Below are 17989 nucleotides of genomic sequence, written 5' to 3' on the forward strand. Positions count from 1 at the left end.
AAGAATCCCTTCCTGGGAGCCCAAGGTTCTAATGCTAGAAGTAACTGGTCAGTAATAGGTGATGGCTTCTTCTCCAGGCTGGAGAATATTTTTATATAAGAATTGCTATAGAATTGAACCCAGTATTTATTTATAAATTGCTGTGGATTTGTTAGGGTAGCAATGCTATAGAATTACCAAGAAATGAATGGTGTTATGTGATATTCTTTAAGAAACGAATTTGATGTATTTTTCTTTGTAGGACCCAGGTGAATTTGACTCACACTTTGTTTTCCTCTGTGTGTTTTATACTTACTAGTCTAATATCTTGATCATGCACATTGGCTTTTTAAATCTCATAATTTTGCATGCTCAGAGCTATTCCGTTTAACTAAAATCACAATTATTTTTGCTACCCACTTATACAAGAAAATAATTTCACATGGAAATGGTACTTAAGCAAAAGTTTCAAAAATGAGATCTTGCACCAGCTAAGGTTAGATATGTCATTGATTTGGTGTCTTCTGTACAACTATGTTAATAGAAAACCGTATTTTAAAAATGCTTTTGTTCCTAGAGTGAATTACTGGAACGTAAGAGACAGCAACAAGAGGAAGAAAGAGCCAGAACTCACCAAACTGAACACAGGAGGTATAACTGGCTAATGCAATAAACATCCCAGTTACATCAAGCTCCTGTAAAGTTTTCAGGGTTTTAGGAAAACTCTACAGTTGTATTGAATATGACTTTGGGTGGTGTATGTGTGTGAGAGAGAGAGAGAGATTCCAATTGCTCTATCGGTACACACCCACACACATGCACACACATATGTAAATACGTGAATAATATTCAATTTCTCTGGATAGGTGGCATTATAAACCCACATTGGGAAAACTGAATCAGGTCTCAGGGAATGAATTTATTTAGGTTATGTTTAATTTGCCTCCTGTGGGACAAAGCTTCATAATCCTTTCAGCAGTGCTTTATCATCGGCAGCCAACTTGAGAATAATTGAATTAGTGTATACGGTGAGCTACCCATGCCTCAATATAAAAGCATAGACAAGAACTTCCAATAAAATTATTTTATATTGATTAATACATTGGGGGAGGGGCTTAAAATGGAACCTTAAGGAATTTGTAATAATGTCAGTGATTTCTATCTTACTGCTAATATTGAACGTGAGTACTTCATCATTCCCAATAAAATATCTTTATTATGTTGCTATTGGGGCCTTGCCAGCAACCCCCATTGCCTATCATTGTCATGTTAGGCTACTGGGAGGGGGTCAGTTGACCTATTTGAGGTCACTGGGAAATGTTCAAGTGTCTTAGGGAGAGAATTTACTATAAGGGCTTTCATGATTGAAGGAACAACTTCTTCTTTTGAGTGAGTGGTTTCTCTCAGATGTTTACCCTTCTCACCACAACTGAAGTGTATTTTTAAAGTGTGATGGTTTCATTTTATAAATGGGGGCTTTAAAAAGGGTTCATTGGTAGTTCCCAGTTCTGACGTTCCCATGCACTGGATAGGGGGGCTCAGATTCTTTTGACTTCACTGTGGCACCTCTGTATCTGGTCAAAAGAGTTTTAAAATGCCAAATGGAAATTTATATGCATTTCCCTGATTATCAGGAGACATCAACATTCAGATACAGATACTTTGCAGGATTTATTTTACTTTTTTTGAGAAAAATAACATGGACAACATTTTAGAATATGTGCTATATGCCCTGCCTAGAGAAAATATTTTCATGCTTTGTCTTGATGTATTTACAATCTACTTCAAGTCTGCTTTAAGACCACAAACAAGCATTTACTGTTGTTGGAGGTAACTTTCTTTTTCAGTTTATTTTATTTTTTATTGTGAAGTATAATAATTCCTGTCAAAAAGTTAAATCCTATGTAATTTGAATCCTAAAAAAAAAAATTCAGATGCAGAGGTTAGGCTATTTTGTTGGATAAGGGTGAGCTATTACTGCTATCTATTTGTTATAAAGTAGGCCATAAATTAGGTTAGCCATTTTTATTAATTATTCTCCTTTTCTCTTTAAAAGGCTTTCTATTTAAAAACCCATTAATTGCTTTCATGTAACACTGGTGGCTAGCAGTAGCCAGTTATTTTTCTGGATTTCTGAGGATTAATTCGATTGTGAAGGCTTTTAGAATCTTAGAGAAAGTAAAGTTTCCTAATAACAGGCCTCACTGCTAAGAAATTAATTGTCAATGGGGTACCCAATAAAAATACAAGTTATTTGATTAAAGGTGGAGAAGATGACATTTTGTTATAGGAACCTTGACCCTCATTCATTAATTTTATTTCCATACTGCTGAATACTTAAATATGTGTGGAGCTGTTTAGTTTTTATACCTCATTTTCACTTTCGATCTGATCCAGTTAGATGTAGATCCAAATTTAATGCATGAGAAAATCTCTCTGGGTAATAAACTCAACAACAAAATTTGAAATCACTGATCAAGACCTTAAACACATTTTACGCTTTCAATCACTTTTTTAAGTGCTTATGTCAGTATTGTCCTTTAGAGGTGGCAATAAGCTTTCCCACATTATCTATAAAAATACTCCTTTGGTAGCATCTTAATGAGTAAAATAGCTGTAGCCATTTTTAGAGCAACAACAAAAGCTGTATAGGATGTGTTTAGGGGACATACGTTAGGTTTTATCTAGGGTCATACTTTTAATCGAGTCAGAAAGGCAATATGCTTTCACCTGTTTAGAAGCAGGTGAAAGCATAGCAGACACCTCAATGTGAGTTTTATAATAGAAAAATTGTGGGATTCAGCAGCTTTTCAGTGACTCTGACACTGAGCTTGGGAATACCTGAACCTGACCCTTTATAACGTTTTGAGTAAGAGAAGACAAATAGATATTCCAGAGAGAAGGAAGAGAGCACAAGGTTCAAGTACTTGATATAAACTGGGCCACTGGCCTAGAAGTCAAACTGGGTTACCCTAGGGTTGGCAACCTGGGTGGCACTGAGCAAGCGCAGACCAGGTGAGCAATCCCCAGCCTCTGACTTTACCACCCAGTAGTCATTTTCTCAAAGTTCTCAAATGCCCCACAGCCATTGACTTGTAGCCACATCCACCATGAACACATTCTGCTCATTTCATGCTGAAAAGGAGGCGAATGGGACTGTACCAGCCCTTCCTTTCCTGCCATAAATGTGTCCTGGGTGGCAGGAGGCACCAGGCACTATGTTTTGGCCTGCTTATGGTGGGCTTATAGTCTTACTCATGCCCCTCCTCGGTGAGCCCTTGATATCATAGCCCACTGTTACAGTCCTATTTCTCTAGCTTTCAAGTCTCTACTCTACTCAGTAGTCCTTGGGTAACTTGGAGCATTACGTTGCCTTTATTTACTTTTTTAATTTTAAAACTGTAATACATAATACACAGAAAAGTACATAAACAATTATGTAGACTAATGATTGATTGTAAAGTGAGCACCCATCTAGCCAGGTCAAAAGTAGGATAAAGCCATTCCCCTATTGGCAACCCTTGTCAAGCCTTATGATAATCACTGTCTTACCTTTCTTTATAGTGTCGCCTCCCATGTTTTGTTTTTTACTTTTTAAATGGTAAAATATAACATATATACAAAGAAAAGAAAGTAAAAACAATAATTTTCAAAGTACATCTTAATAAGTAGTTATAAAACAGATTTCAGAGTTTGCTATGGGTCATCATTCGGCTATTTCAGATTTTTCCTCTCCCAATCATTGGAGGCTAGAAAAAAATCAATATAATGATTCAGCAGTCATGCTCATTTGTTAAATCCTATTTTCTCTGTTTTAACTCCTCCTTCTCCTTTGATCCTTCTCCCAATCTATAGGGATCTTTGGGCAATGCCCATACCTCCCATGTCTTGATGTTTATTTCCAAAATGGGCTGACAGAGAATGAAGGCAAGGTGTATACACGCTTTCTTTTGAAAGCTTTTTCTTAGCTCTTCTGATAGTTCCCTTTTCTTCCTCCTACAAAGTTGAAGAATAAGATTGGCAACGGGATCTGGGGCATATAGGAGGAATATCTGTCTTCCAGCAGTGGTGCCATAGTTTCTTTTCACATTTTGGTTCTTGAGAGGTATCCATCTTTCCTCTGTCCCTTGGGCTCAGGATTTAGTTGCTGAGTGAGCAGGGTGCTTGCTGACCCAGTAGGAAATGGATGAGTGCAAGTCTGAAGTTAGAATTTGGGCCCCATTTGGCCTCAGCCGAGACCGTAACCAGCTCCAGGAAGGAGCAGTTAGCAGTATGTCATTATGGTTAATGCGAGAAGAGGCTTCTATGGGTTTTGCCTCACCTGGAGGGAAGAAGCAGTCCCCACAACCAGTTCACGGCACGTTAAATTCTCAAAATTTTTCGCTATGCAGCAAGCTTTGTACTTACACACATTTTTCATTGTTTTAAAGGGTAAATAATGCTTTTCTGGACCGGCTCCAAGGCAGAAGTCACCCAGGTGGCTTCCAGCAGACCTCAGGCTATTGGAATATGGAATATAATAGCGGTAACAGCTGGGTGAGTTTTTCCTTTTCTCTTCAAAAAAAATCATCTTTCAAGGCTGAAGAATGAAAACGATGAGAATTAAAAAAATATGTTGCGGCCTTCTCCCCAGATAATATTTTTTGTTAGTATGCTGTTCAGCTGTGTCATGGGCAGTCAGCCAGGTTGATTACTGTAAATTCTACAGTAGCTTCCTGGAGAAGGAGAAAGTCCTGATTTCAGCCCCAGCCCATCACAATAAAAAATGACACCTGCCTTTTGTTCCCAGGATGATTTAGCCTTGACTGTAAGGCTTTTTATCATCCCTTGCCTGGACCTACAACAAAAACAAATGGACATTTTTTTTGGGGGGGGGGGTGAGATTTTGAATGAAATATGGATATTATATATTACAAAATAATAAGATCTGCGAGTGATATATTCTTTCAGGGGACTAGCACATCAAAGAAATAGGTATTTAATTTTTCACTCCAAAATGATTTTTAAAAACCCCTACAGCAAAAGGTACTTTTTCAAAATGAAATGTCCTTACAGACTTCTGTGAAGAAAGTCTTGCAACTGTGCTGTAATGTGTGTTTAATGTACTTAGTGTGCATGATATACTGAACCAGCCCCAAAGCTTAGGAAAATACCTGATAGTGAGGTTTTCAGTGTGGATAGAATCAAAACCAACTACAGTGGGTTTTGTAATTTAATTGAATCACAAATGCAAATGTACTTACTCAAGCAAATAATATGGGATGGATAGAAATCTGTAAAGTGGTAAAATATAGTGAAATAATCCAGGGCTTGCTGATGATTTTTGAGAAGACCATCTATTAGAAATCTTATATGAATGTTATCTTAAAGGCATCAAGTAGTTCAAATTGATAGATGAATTTCACAAATGTAAATGTACTTAAGAACTGAATGTACGCAGATTTGCAGAAAATGCATACTGGTTGTGAATGTTTACAATATGTGCTCATTTGTATGGCTGTGGCATTCAGAATAGGGACAATATGGATGGAGAGAGAAAAGAATCAAAACACAATATCTTTGTTTTGTATATTACAGTTATTGACTTATTCATATGAGTGAGTGAGTAGGGTTCATGTGGAAAATGGAGCTTTGTGAGCTTAAGACAGTGTTCAATTTCATGTAATTTATAAGTTGTGGAACTGGTTGGAATTCAGATTTGGGTCAGTACTTGGAAACCCACTGTGCATTCTCTCTTCCACTTGCCACAACCCCTACAATTTAGAAGGTACCTAGAAAAATACCTAGAATTGAGGTAAAGATGATAAGAGAGAAGAAATGAATACCACCATGGGCTTCTACTAAGGAAACGTGACTTTGGGTATCTAGCTCTTCATTGACTATTTGTGTGCCTTCTGTGGTGAACTATAAATCTCTGCTTAGATAAAACAAAGGATCACATTTTCCTCATGATGCAATAGCTAGGGTGATTGAGTTCCCTCAGCAGGACATGCATAGCCTAAGTCCTTCATTGAGGGCTCTCTGTGCTACTTGAAAGAAGTAACAGAAAGATGCAAGTTTCCTCAGGTTCCTACCACCACATCTACCCACCTGCAGACATTTGTCCTCTATGCCGGCTTTTCCTTGTGGGCTAGATTTCATCTCCATGGCCAACTAGGGGACTTTGCTTTAATGATATCCCCCATGCTCCTGAATCATCAGATGCTCCCTCTATACTAGAAAATTCCCATTAGTATAAAATATAAATAAATGTAAGTTCTATTAATACCATCTTTCCCTCTAGCTACTGCTCTATTTCTTTCAACCCCATAGAGTAAGACCTCAAGAGGTAGCTATGCTTGCTGTCTCTAATTGCTTTTCTCCTGCTTTCTCTTAAACTCATCTGAATAAAGTCTCAGAGCCTATCCATCCAGCCCACCTGCTCTTGTCATGGTCACTAGCCATGTTTGCATTGCTCAATCCAATGATTATTTCTCATTCTTTATCTTTCAGATCTCTCAGTGTTATACACCATGGTGAATTGCTCCCTCCTCTTTGAAATCTTTTCTTTACTTGGCTTCCAGGACACCATTCTCTTCCGCTTCCTGCCTATTTCAGTGGCCACTCCTTTTCATTCTCCTATTAATGTACTCTCACTGCCTCCTGGTCTCACTCAGTAAATACCATCCCTATGCATATTACACTGAATTATGTTTCCAGCCTGGGTCTCTTCCTTCACACTCCAGACTTGTACTTTCCATTTGGTTTTTGTAAGTCTTATACTACTTACTCTGTCCCTGAATTTTTCCATTACTGCCTACTTCATGTTTATTTGTGTTTTTTATAATGAATCATTTCAAGTCCCTTCTCTTTTCCTTTTGTGTATATTTTTAAGATGCTTTCTTTGCAGTTACCATGGAGCTTAAATAATAAGATCCTAAGTCTATAACAAGCACATTTGATTTGTCATCCATTTAACTTCAACAGTATACATACACACCGTTCCTATACCTCCATTTCCACACCTTTTTGTTGTCCTTGTTACAAATTTTGTCTGTATACATTGTCCCCAAACCATAGATTTATCATTACATTTTATGATTTAGCATTCTAGAACCTATAAGAAATGCAGGTGGAGTTACATATCCAAAATATAATAGAATAATAATTATATCTTTGCATTTAGAATTACCTATATTATTACTTTTACCAGAGGTCTTTATTTCTTTATGCAACTTTAATCTACTGTTACTGACTTTCCCTTCAGTCTGAAAAATTCCCTTACGGATTGCTTGTTGGGCAGGTGAAGTGGTGGCAGAATTCCTCAGCTTTTGTTTATCTGTTAGTGTCTTAATTTCTCCCTTACTTTTAAAATCCATTTGCACCACATATAAAATTCTTGGTTGGCAATTATTTTCTTTCAGCACTCCAAATATTTCCTCCCACTGTCTTCTTCCTCCTTGATTTCTGATGAGAAATTGGCAGTTAGTATTTTGGGGCTCCTTGTATATAATGCATTACTTTTCTCTTGCAGTTTTTAGAACACTCTCCTTGTCATTGGCACTTGACAGTTTAACTATTCTGTGTCTGGAGTATGGCACTCTTTGATTTTATACTTTTTTGCATTGGGCTTTTTGAATGTGTATAATCATATCTTTCATTAAATTTGGGCTTTGTTCTGCTGTTATTTCTTTGAATATTCCTTCTGCCCCCTTGTCTCTTTTTTCCTTTTCTGGAGCTCCCATATGTATATGGGTATGCTTGATGGTATCCCACAGTTCTCTTAGGCTCTGATCACTTTTATCCAGCCTTTTTTTCCTTATGCTTTTCAGCCTGAATGACCTCTATTGTCTTTTCTTTGAGTTCGCTTATTCTATCAGTATTAAAGATTAAGGTTTACCTCTAATCTTTTGTTGAATCCCACTAGGGAATTTTTAAAATTTCAATTATTTTGGTCTATGATTGCGGTATTTATAGTTAGTTCTTTTTTAGACTTGCTGTTTCTTACTGAGCTTCTCATATTGCTTATTCCTCATTTTCCTCATATCTTTTAGTTGTTTTCTCCATGTTTTCCTTTAGCTCTTTGAGCATATTGAAGATCATTTTTTTTTAAGTCTCTGTCTGGTATGTCCAAAGTCTTTGTTTTTTTAATGATAATTTCTGGATTTTTATCTTGTTCCTTTGAATGGGCCATAATTTACTGTTTCTTTGTTTGTTTTATAATCTTTTGTTATATACTGTACATTTTATTTTAATTTGTCACTATGGGATTTTGCACCTGAGCTGTCTTGTCCTTAGGGTTATATCCAGCTAGTGATATGACAGTGGGACAACTGCTTAATGATTTGAAGGAAAATATGTGGATCCTACCCCATATTATATACTCAAATATATTCTAAATTCATTCAAGAGTGAGATTTAAAAATGAACAGAGGGCGGGCCACGGTGGCTCAGCAGGCCATGCCAGAGGACCAGGGTTCGATTCCCGGTGCCTGCCCATGTAAAAAAAAGGTGAAAAATAAATAAATAAATCATGGCACTAACTCTAAAATAAAATGAATAAAAGAAAATACCAAAACCAAAAAAAAAAAAAAAAGAATAGAAAGGCTTCCTGATCTTGGGATTGGAAAGGTCTTTTAATGCATAAAAGCAGTTAAACAAATCAGAGGTAAGGTGGTAGCATGCGCACATTCCAGATCCCCTCCACTCCTCCTTCCAAAATATCCACCTACCCATGGCTACAAGCAGCAGGGCCTGACCCAGCCTGGAAGCTGGTCACTGAAGCTTCGAGTCAGTAAGAACTCTGAAGATATTGTTAGTGCAAGACTTGCTCTCCTCTGGGTTGGATGAGTGCCTTGAGATGAGTGAGTGTCTGAAGGCTGTGGCACAAAGTGGTGAGGTGATGGGTCTTGTCAAGAACTTGACTTTGAAGATATCTGTGGACTCCTGGTATGGTGGTCACATAGGTCTGTATGATGGACCCTGGCCTTTCTAGATCCCAGAAAACCAAGGATGCTCTACCCCTGGGACTGGGAGAACAAGAGGAGTCTGGGGATGGAAAAAGCTGCCTTTTGTTGCCTTACTGCTTCTTCTACTTCTGTGGGACTGCTGCTAGTTAAGGTACTCTAGTAGTTAGACTTTAACTCAATGATTACACAAAAGAAATTAGGTAGGGAAGGGAGCCCACTGTCAGTGAACCACCATTGGCGGAATACTCAGCTCAAACCCCTAAGGAGATAGAGCCATTGCAGGGGACAGGTAACAATGCCAACTGCAATGAACATACAGATTTCCTTGTATTAAAGCACAATTTTTAAACTAAAAAAATCAGGAGGTAACTTGAAGGAGTAGATGGTCAGTAGGATCCAAGATAGTGGCCTGGGTTATCAAATGGGTGAAGTATCTCAAAGCGCAAAGCAAAAAAATGCAAGACAAAAATAGGAGGCCCTCCATAGCTTGGAGACCCTCCTTGAGTAACAAGGATTTCAGGGGGGAAAAGAACATAAGAAAAGAAACAAGTATTAAATATTGAATGAAAATTATCTTAACTGAAGAAGGACCTGAACCTACGAACTGAAAAAGGCATACCAAAATTGACTAGAATAAGCACATATTTAGGCAATAGAAAAAAATTAGCATATAATCCTCTTTACATTAAATTACATGTATGTATAATTTATATATGCACATGTATATCAAATATGCATATCACTATATATCAACAAAAAAGATAAACTTTTAAAGTAGTCTGTAAGAATGCCTATGCTATATTATTAAATGAAAAAAAGCCCTACAGTAACCTATAAGGTATAATCTTGTTTCAGTGGAATAAGACCCTTTACATGTATAAGTGTGCCCCGTTGTGCTTCTATAAACAAGGAGAAAGTGAAAGTTTACCTACCAGGCTGCTAACATAGTTCTGTAAGGTCAGACTAGTCAGGAAAGTGGGATGGCAGAATTTGAGTTGGGGGTTGGGTTTTTGATATATCTTTCCATTACTTCACTTGTTAAGCAAGCATGTATTACTTCGCTGATTTCAAAAGAGAGAGAAGTGCTTTAAATCAAAACCCTTGTTGAAAAACAAAATTGCCAGGGAAGATGTTTGTAACTGATGTGGAAGACCAAAATGATCAAGTAAATTGGTGATAGACTCATATAAAGTCAAGAAAAGAAAAAAATCTCTGCAAATAATTACTCAACACTGCATGCATTGTTTAAAATAGCACCAGAATAGAGATAACAACTGCAGGGTAAGTCAGTAGATGTTGTTGTAGCTACAAGATGTGATAATATATGGGTCCTTAAAAGTTTATCTGCAGACAGTGAAGAGCCATAGGGGACTTTTGAGCCAAAGTAACATCCAAGAGGCATTTTAGGAGGACCATTCCAGCAGTGAGCAGTATATAAAAGAGGAAGAGATTGTCAACATTCAGCTGCGATAATAAGAATAAGTGTGGAGTGCTACACATGCACATGGAAGAGAGAGATTAAATTAAGGGCAATCGACTATTCTCTCTCTGTCTTGAATATTGTCACACTGGAGTTTCAGTTTTGGAGGAGAGTGGCACCATTGAGGGAAATCAGTAAATTAGGAAGGCCCACTCTTTAGAGAAAGAAGATGAGTTTTTGGTGACTTACAAGTGGAATTGCCCATTAAGCATTTTGAGATATGGGACCAGAGCTCCAGGGAAAAGTAAAAACTGGGATGAGGTTTTCTCATCATTTATTTAGAAGCCAATAGATAAGGGTTTGAACTCTCCTAAGGCATAAGAGATTGAATCCCATGGGGTGGTCACTCAAAATTGAGGCTTGGAGGAAATAAGGGAGCCAATGATAAGGCCAAAGGCAGACAAGAGTGGAAGGAGGGCAGAAAACATGACAAAAGTATGATGAAAGCCAAAGAAAGAAAAAATTTCGGTAAGGAAGGCCATAATGTCAAAGTCTAATATATTATACAACATTTAGGTAAGAAGGTTAAGCACACCAGACAACATGAAATATAAAATTTTGTAACTCTTATAGATATTAAAAATAAAATTATTTCAGTATATATCTTGCAGTATTATTTAAGTGCTTATTGTATTCTGTGCATTTTTTAATAATCATGTTTGTACAGGGCCACACAACTTGTACATAGCAGATCTGGGATATGAATTCAGGGCCTTCACTGCCTACCTATGAATGAAAAGAAACGATACAGGATGTGGTGTGGAGAGGCCACTTGGAGGTGAAGTCACCTGGTGGCTATTTCTCCCCAGCTTCTCCCTTGGCTCACTAGCCTTGTTTGGGCTTGGTGGCTTAAATTACTTTCACACCATGACCATTTTCCCAGGGAAGAGTCAGCTTCGACTGCTCGCTGTCCTGGACCTCCAAAGCTTGTCAGTTGCCAGGCCCTAGAGATCCGGGCTTCTTATGTTAATGTGCAGGCTAACTGGCAGCTTGTTAAAACACTGTTTCTGATTCAGTCGGGCTAGGCAGAGCTGGAGAGTTCTGCATTTCTAACAGGCTCCCAGGTAATGCTAATAACTGCGAATCTGCAGACCAGAGTGTTCATTTGCAATAGGTCTCAGCTCTGTCCTCTCTCTTTTATTCCCACTGCTTTATCATACTTCAGACCCTGGTTGTGTTTCACTTGAACTATCACAGGAGAGTTCCAAAGGATCTCCCCACTCTAGATTTTCTTCCCTGCAAGTTCTTCTGCATCCTATGGCCAGAATGACTGCCAGCTCACATGCAAAACCTTCAGTAGCTCTCTAAAATGCATGCTGAAAGAGTCCCCTTAAACTCCCAAACATAGCCTTCTACAAATGAGATTCAGCCTAGAGTTCTGTCATAATACCCCATGCTTGAGTCCAATGGGAGTTTCTAACATACCTTGAACATGTTTCTTGCTTGTCCTTTACTAGAGTTTGCTCATGGTAGTTGTCATCCCCATTCATCTTCACTGTCTGCCTGTTAAATATTATCCATCCTCCGAGAACCCCTTAAAAAGTCATCTTCACCATCAAAATATTTGACACCTCTCCTGCTCTCTCAAGTAGAAATCGCCAAACCTTTAAATCACCGTAGTACTTTTTAATCTTCCTCGTACTAGTTCTTTGAAGACGAGTGACCCACCAGGATAGACCCCAAAATGCAGGTTTTTGTTTCTTGAAATGTCATACAGACTCTTAAGTAGAGGGTGCCTGCTGAGTGTTTCTTGACTAGGCAGAGACTGATCTTTTTTTTAAAAAAGTTTCTAATATTTAAATTACATCATTCTCATATTGCTTAAGAGATATTTGTTCTTTGATACTTTACATTTTTTTTTTATTTAAAAAAAATGCATCTTGATTTTCTAGAGTTCTTGCTTGGTCTTCTGGATGCTCAGTGGGGTGGGACATTTAAATAATCCCTTTAGATCATCTTGTTTCTGACCCCAGTAGCAGAGATCCTTTAAATGCTGTGGGAACCCTTAGCACCTGAGTATTCAAAGGCAGGTAGGCATTTGCCATGATCTTTGGGGCAACATGAGATTTTAGTTTCCCAAAGTTTTACAGAGAATGGTGGTAGCCTGTAAGCCAAGTTTGACTTGGCCCAGCATTGTGGGAGGCTTGATAGAGATTGCTTGACCCTTTTCACAAAGGGGCGGGGGGGGGGGGAGATCCATTACATCTATCCCCCCGCCCTTAAAGTACCCTGGAAAAGTCACCTTGTTGTTGCATAATACAATGTAACTCTACTCGATACATTTCCATTTAAATTGCTCTGCCCCACATTGTGTGTGTCCCTGTCCTTGCTGTAACCAGGGAGGTGGGAGCCTGTATTTTTAAATACTGTTATTTGTGACCCACATTATCCCATCTCAAAGAACACAGCAGCGGAGACTTCATTCAACAAGCTGCTCCATTGTTGACAAGAGACTATTTTGTGAATCAAATGCATTGGGACCGGAAAATTAAATCATTTCCCCCTGGTACTTTAAATCATTATAAATGGTCATTTTTAAATGTGATGTAGTCAGAGTGTTTTTTGAAGGAACTTCATTTCAGACCACAAAGTTTCTGAATTCTGTTTGGCTACTTGCAGTAATTTTTGTTTTCTATTTCTTCCAGGGTATATGAGAAATATTTATTTCCATCTGGCCTATGTCACCTGACCTTGAAAAACCTCACGAGATGCTTTTCCTTAATGCAGTTTTGTTCAGCCTTGTTGTCACCTTGACTTCTACAGCTTACCTACTCCACTGAACAGCTGGGATGACTGGTTTTTCTCTGACATTCTTTATGCATATTTGCAAGAGCTGACTGCTGAACTCATGTTTAATCTCTAGTACCAATCAAATGTTACATTATTTTAAAAATTGATTTGACCTCTTATTGTTAGTAATATTAAAGCAGTGTGAGTGTGCTAGAAAAGGAGGGGATAATTTAATACTTTCAGGCTCGGGAGGGCTATGGTAATACAAGATTGAATCTTTAAGCAGCTAATTTTAATCTAAATTCTCAGATCAGGTTTGGGGAAGCTCTGGTGTCCTTTTAGATTTTAATCCCTGCTTTCTAAATCTAAATCTAAATCTAAACATGAGCAAGAGGGAAATAAATGTTTTATACTTTTTTAAACAAATTTTATATAAATAAATTTTAAACTGTTTCTGTGTAAATGGTTTGTTTTTATTTTTTAATGAAACTCTCTCAGGTTTATCTCCTTTGGAGGATCTCTTATTTTAAAATTTTTCTATTTATTGTCCATACAGATCAAATGTAGTACTGTAATTTGTACTGGATCTTGTTTTGGTCTTGACTCACTTGTTAATACCGTTCCTCTGATTTTATTTCATGAAAGGCTGATGTTCTGATAAAAACCAACTAGATGGAAATCTAGACGTCCTATGTGGTATATAGGTGTTTTTGAAGCTAGGCTTTTGTTCACTCCATGGAACTGATTTCCTGTTAACTCAGGAGGCGTTCCTGTTCAACTTTTGTGACATTGAGACAGTTTATAGACCCTAGAGTGCAAGAGTGTTTATTTTCCCTCCTGTATAATCCAGATCCCCTTCCGTATTATATATGGAAAGCTTGGAGCTAGGTAGAGTGACTCATATTTGCTACTGAACAACTGATAATAGTATTATTATTGTTACTTGTAGTATTATGAGATCTTTTGTGTTACCAATTACTCTACTAAAGTGAACTTCCCATATCTCTCTGTTCAAGGGAAATATTGAGACTTTGGGTTCTTGAGTCACAGCATATGACAGGGGCTCAGAGAAACAGGACCAAGTGTGCGCCATAGAAAGGGCCCCCATGGGAGGTGGGGGGAGGTGGTTTCTGAGAACAGATGGTGTTCATGCAGTTCCTCTGGAGTAAATAATGCAGATTCGCTTGGTTTCTCCTCTGCCAGCTGAAGCTGTGTCTTAGTGCTGTTGACACTAATATAAAATGCTTGGTCTGTTTGAAATCCTTGTCATTGCCTTATATGGGGAAAACTAAATCCCTCAGCCTGTGTCGGAAACCCTGCCAAATTGATTGTGAACCATGGGGCTGTTTGCAGGCATTTTACTGCTGTGGCTTGCAGCCATTTCAATACTACACCTGCCAGGCTGGACACCTCATAGTTGTCATATTCTGGTTTCTTTGTCTGTGTTTGATGTCCTTTACTGCTATTTTCCAGTGTGTAACCAGGGGTTGACATAGGTAAAATGAATGGTTTCTTATTTTGGGCCGCTTGGTATCAGTTTCCCTTCCACTGTCTGCTGTACCTTGTACTCTAAATCAAAAGATTTTGTTCAGGTGTCAGGTTTCATTCAAAATAAATCATAGTGCAGGTTTGAAAAATTGTGCCTTCATGGTTGAAATTATCTAGAATATGTATGGGGTTGTAAACATCTTTCTTGAACAATTCTCTAGATGGGTGGTAGTGACCAGAAAAGAAGCAAAAGGAGCTTTCTAAGGCAGCCTACCGTTTTGGTTTTCACAGATAATCTGCCCTATTGAATCAATTGGAATAAAGTGTGAGTTACAGGTAATTCTAAATCTAAACATGAGATTTTGGGATAGGAAATCCCAAAGTTCCTGTCAGCATTTCTATTTTTTAAAGATGCTTTCCTTAGATGCTTCCTTTTCCTGCAAAAGAAATAAATGAAAAGAAACAAATTGTTGCAAAATACAGTACATGTTTATTATAGAAACATAAACAATATAGATGAGTTTTAAAAATACTAGTGATTTTTCAGGTTTTATTAACAGATAATCATAGTTAATACTTTGGCATATCCTTAAAGATGTTTTTTCTATCTGTGTGTATAAAATATTCTTTGAAATAAAAATCCTTTGCAGATAACTTGTCTAAGAATTTAATGAGGATAAGCACCTAGCATTATAACTGGTGGTTTAAGGGAATGCATAGTTATAGGAATTTTGATGTATGTAGTCAAATTACTTTTCCCTTTAAAAAGGGCACCTATTTTTGTCATCACCAGAAGTATGCAGCAGTGTCTTTTTCCATATGGTATATGCCCTCTGTTTTGGTTTGCTAAAGCTGCCAGAATGCAATATACAAGAAGTGGGTCAGACTTTTCAGTGTGGATTTATCTGGTTATAATTGGAAATGTCCACATTAATTTCTCTGAGGAAAGTCTGCAGGCATCTGGGGTTCCTCTGTGACTTGGTAATATCTACGGGTCCTTCACTTCTGAGTTCTGGTTTTAATGGCTCTCTACCACTCCTGTGGGACCTTTCTTAGAATTTTCTGGATGTTCCTCTCTAAGCTCTCTAGGCTTTTACCATCTTTTATCCTCTGCACAGAGGACTCCAGTAAAGGTTAAAGACCCACCTTGAATGGGCTGGGTCACATCTCAGTTGAGATGTAGCCTAACCAAAAGGTCCAACCCACAACAGATCTACCCCCACAAGAATGAATTAGAGAACATGATCTTTTCTAGGTGTATTAGTCAAGGTTCTCTGGAGAAAAAGAACCAACAGAAGATATCTGTAAATACAAAATTTATACAAGTGTCCCTTATAAGCATAGGAATGCCCGAATCCATAGGGCAGGCTATGAGACTGGCAACTCTGATAAAGGGTCTTGACAGACTCCACAGGAGAGGCTTCCTGGTGAAGAAGCAGTGGAAATACTCCCTTTTCCCTTAGAAGTCTTCAACTCATTGGATCAAATCCAACTGACTGGATTATCTCATTTGCAAGAGACTCACCCTTAGTTGATAGTGGATGTAATAAGTCACAGCTGCAATCAACTTACTGATGGTTGAATGAACAAACCAGCCTTCTGGTTTACCAATCAGCTACAAAATATCCTTGCAGTAATGGTTAGGCCACTGCTTGCCTCACCAGACAACAGGGCACCATCACCTAGCCAAATTAGCACCAGAAGCTAACCATCACAGTTCACCTCTTGTCAACTTGGCAGCTATACAAGATCTGTCAAAAATCTTGAAATATGCTTAATTTCTAAGTAGAACACAATAACAGACATATGTTTTGCCTAACAATACCTAACTGTCCTGCGTACAACCAGAAACACACTAAATCTCTCCAGAATAGGGTACAAGTCCCTAGGGTGAAGAGTCCTTCACTCTTAAGCATGAAATTCTATAACATAAATGCTATAACATGAACGATATGACTTATCTCATGATAAGAATAAAAGATATTTGTTTTATGTATAAATAAAAACATACTCATAACAAAACAAGGAGAAAATATTCACACCATCACAGTCCTCATTTTTGTAACTGGTCACATGGTCATAGTTCATCTTTATCACTACCTTCTTCCACTACCCGTTCCCTGTCCCCTTTACCCTCAGCAAGCACTTCAGCTGGACATAGGTCTTTGCCTGGTGGCATGACCTAAACCTTCATTCCTGAAGTTTTGGGTCATTGGTAGTCCTGCCTTGATTAGGTTGTTACAGTTTTCTGTTGATTTTAATCACAGGGCGTGGTAGTATTAAGAGATGCCCTAGGGGATCTCTTGTATTCCAGGAAAATCCTTCTTTAACTCCATTGTGGAATTGCAGTCTGTGCCAGTTTGTAAGTATTATGTGCCGCAGAAAAGCCATATTTTAATCCTGATTTCATCTTGTGGAAGTAGCATTTCTGTTCACCCTGATTCAATACGGTTAGGTTGGAAACTTTAGAATGTCTCCACAGGTATGTGACACACCCAAGTGTAGGTGTGACCTCTTGATTAGATGGAGGCGTGACTCTACCCATTCCAGATGGGTCTTGATTAGTTTACTAGAGTCTTTAAAAGAGGAAACATTTTGGAGAAATGACATAAAATGACAGAGCCAACAGAAATTTCAGAGCAGAGCTGTCAAAGATGTTGACACTTCATTTCTTAATATAACTTATATGACAGGTTAATTGAACACCATAAGTACATGGAACCTTAAATAGGGCATGAGATTTTGTAGGTTTGCCCATTGTGATGCCAATCCAGAGTGATTTGAACAGTGAATAAAAAAGTATTTGCAAAGTCCCCTTGGGGGAATGGTGAGAAATCAGGAAAATTCAACTTCCCCATTTGGAGAATTTCTGATATTCTTGCAAACAGTGGGGACAACCAAATCAATAGGCTGATCCTTCAATTTTGGGGTTTGTTCATATGAAACTTATCCCTGCAAAGGATAGGCTAAGCCTACTGATAATTATGCCTGAGAGTCACCCCGAAGAACCTCTTTTGTTGCTGAGATGTGGCCTATCTCTCTCTCAGCCAACACAGCAAGCAAACTCACTGCTCTCCCCCTCTCTACATGGGACATGACTCCCAGGGGTGTGGACCTTCCTGGCAACATGGGACAGAAATCCTAGAATCAGCCAGGACTCAGCATTAAGGGATTGAGAAAACCTTCTTGACCAAAAAGGGGAAGAGAGAAATGAGACAAAATAAAGTGTCACTGGCTGAGAGATTTCAAACAGAGTTGAGAGGTTATCCTGATAGTTGTTCTCATGCATTATGTAGGTATCCCCTTTTTAGTTTAAGGTGTATTAGAGAGGCTAGAGGGAAGTGCCTGAAACTGTAGAGCTGTG

At 38.2% G+C, this 17989-nt stretch overlaps 1 protein-coding gene across 3 annotated transcripts in view; it reads left to right on the top strand.

Annotated features, from left to right (window-relative positions):
- EPSTI1 (epithelial stromal interaction 1) overlaps nt 1–13591 on the top strand; it is a 117654-nt gene extending 104063 nt beyond the window's left edge. For all 3 annotated transcript variants that reach the window (XM_077158339.1, XM_077158338.1, XM_077158337.1), the window contains 3 exons: nt 557–630; nt 4410–4515; nt 13053–13591. In XM_077158339.1, the coding sequence (XP_077014454.1) occupies nt 557–630; nt 4410–4515; nt 13053–13061 (189 nt within the window). In that variant the 3' untranslated portion in view covers nt 13062–13591. The remainder of the gene's footprint in view (nt 1–556; nt 631–4409; nt 4516–13052) is intronic.
- The last annotated feature ends 4398 nt before the right edge of the window (nt 13592–17989 follow it).

Source organism: Tamandua tetradactyla, chromosome 4 (assembly GCF_023851605.1).
Source record: "Tamandua tetradactyla isolate mTamTet1 chromosome 4, mTamTet1.pri, whole genome shotgun sequence".
In the NCBI taxonomy this organism is placed as follows: domain Eukaryota; kingdom Metazoa; phylum Chordata; class Mammalia; order Pilosa; family Myrmecophagidae; genus Tamandua; species Tamandua tetradactyla.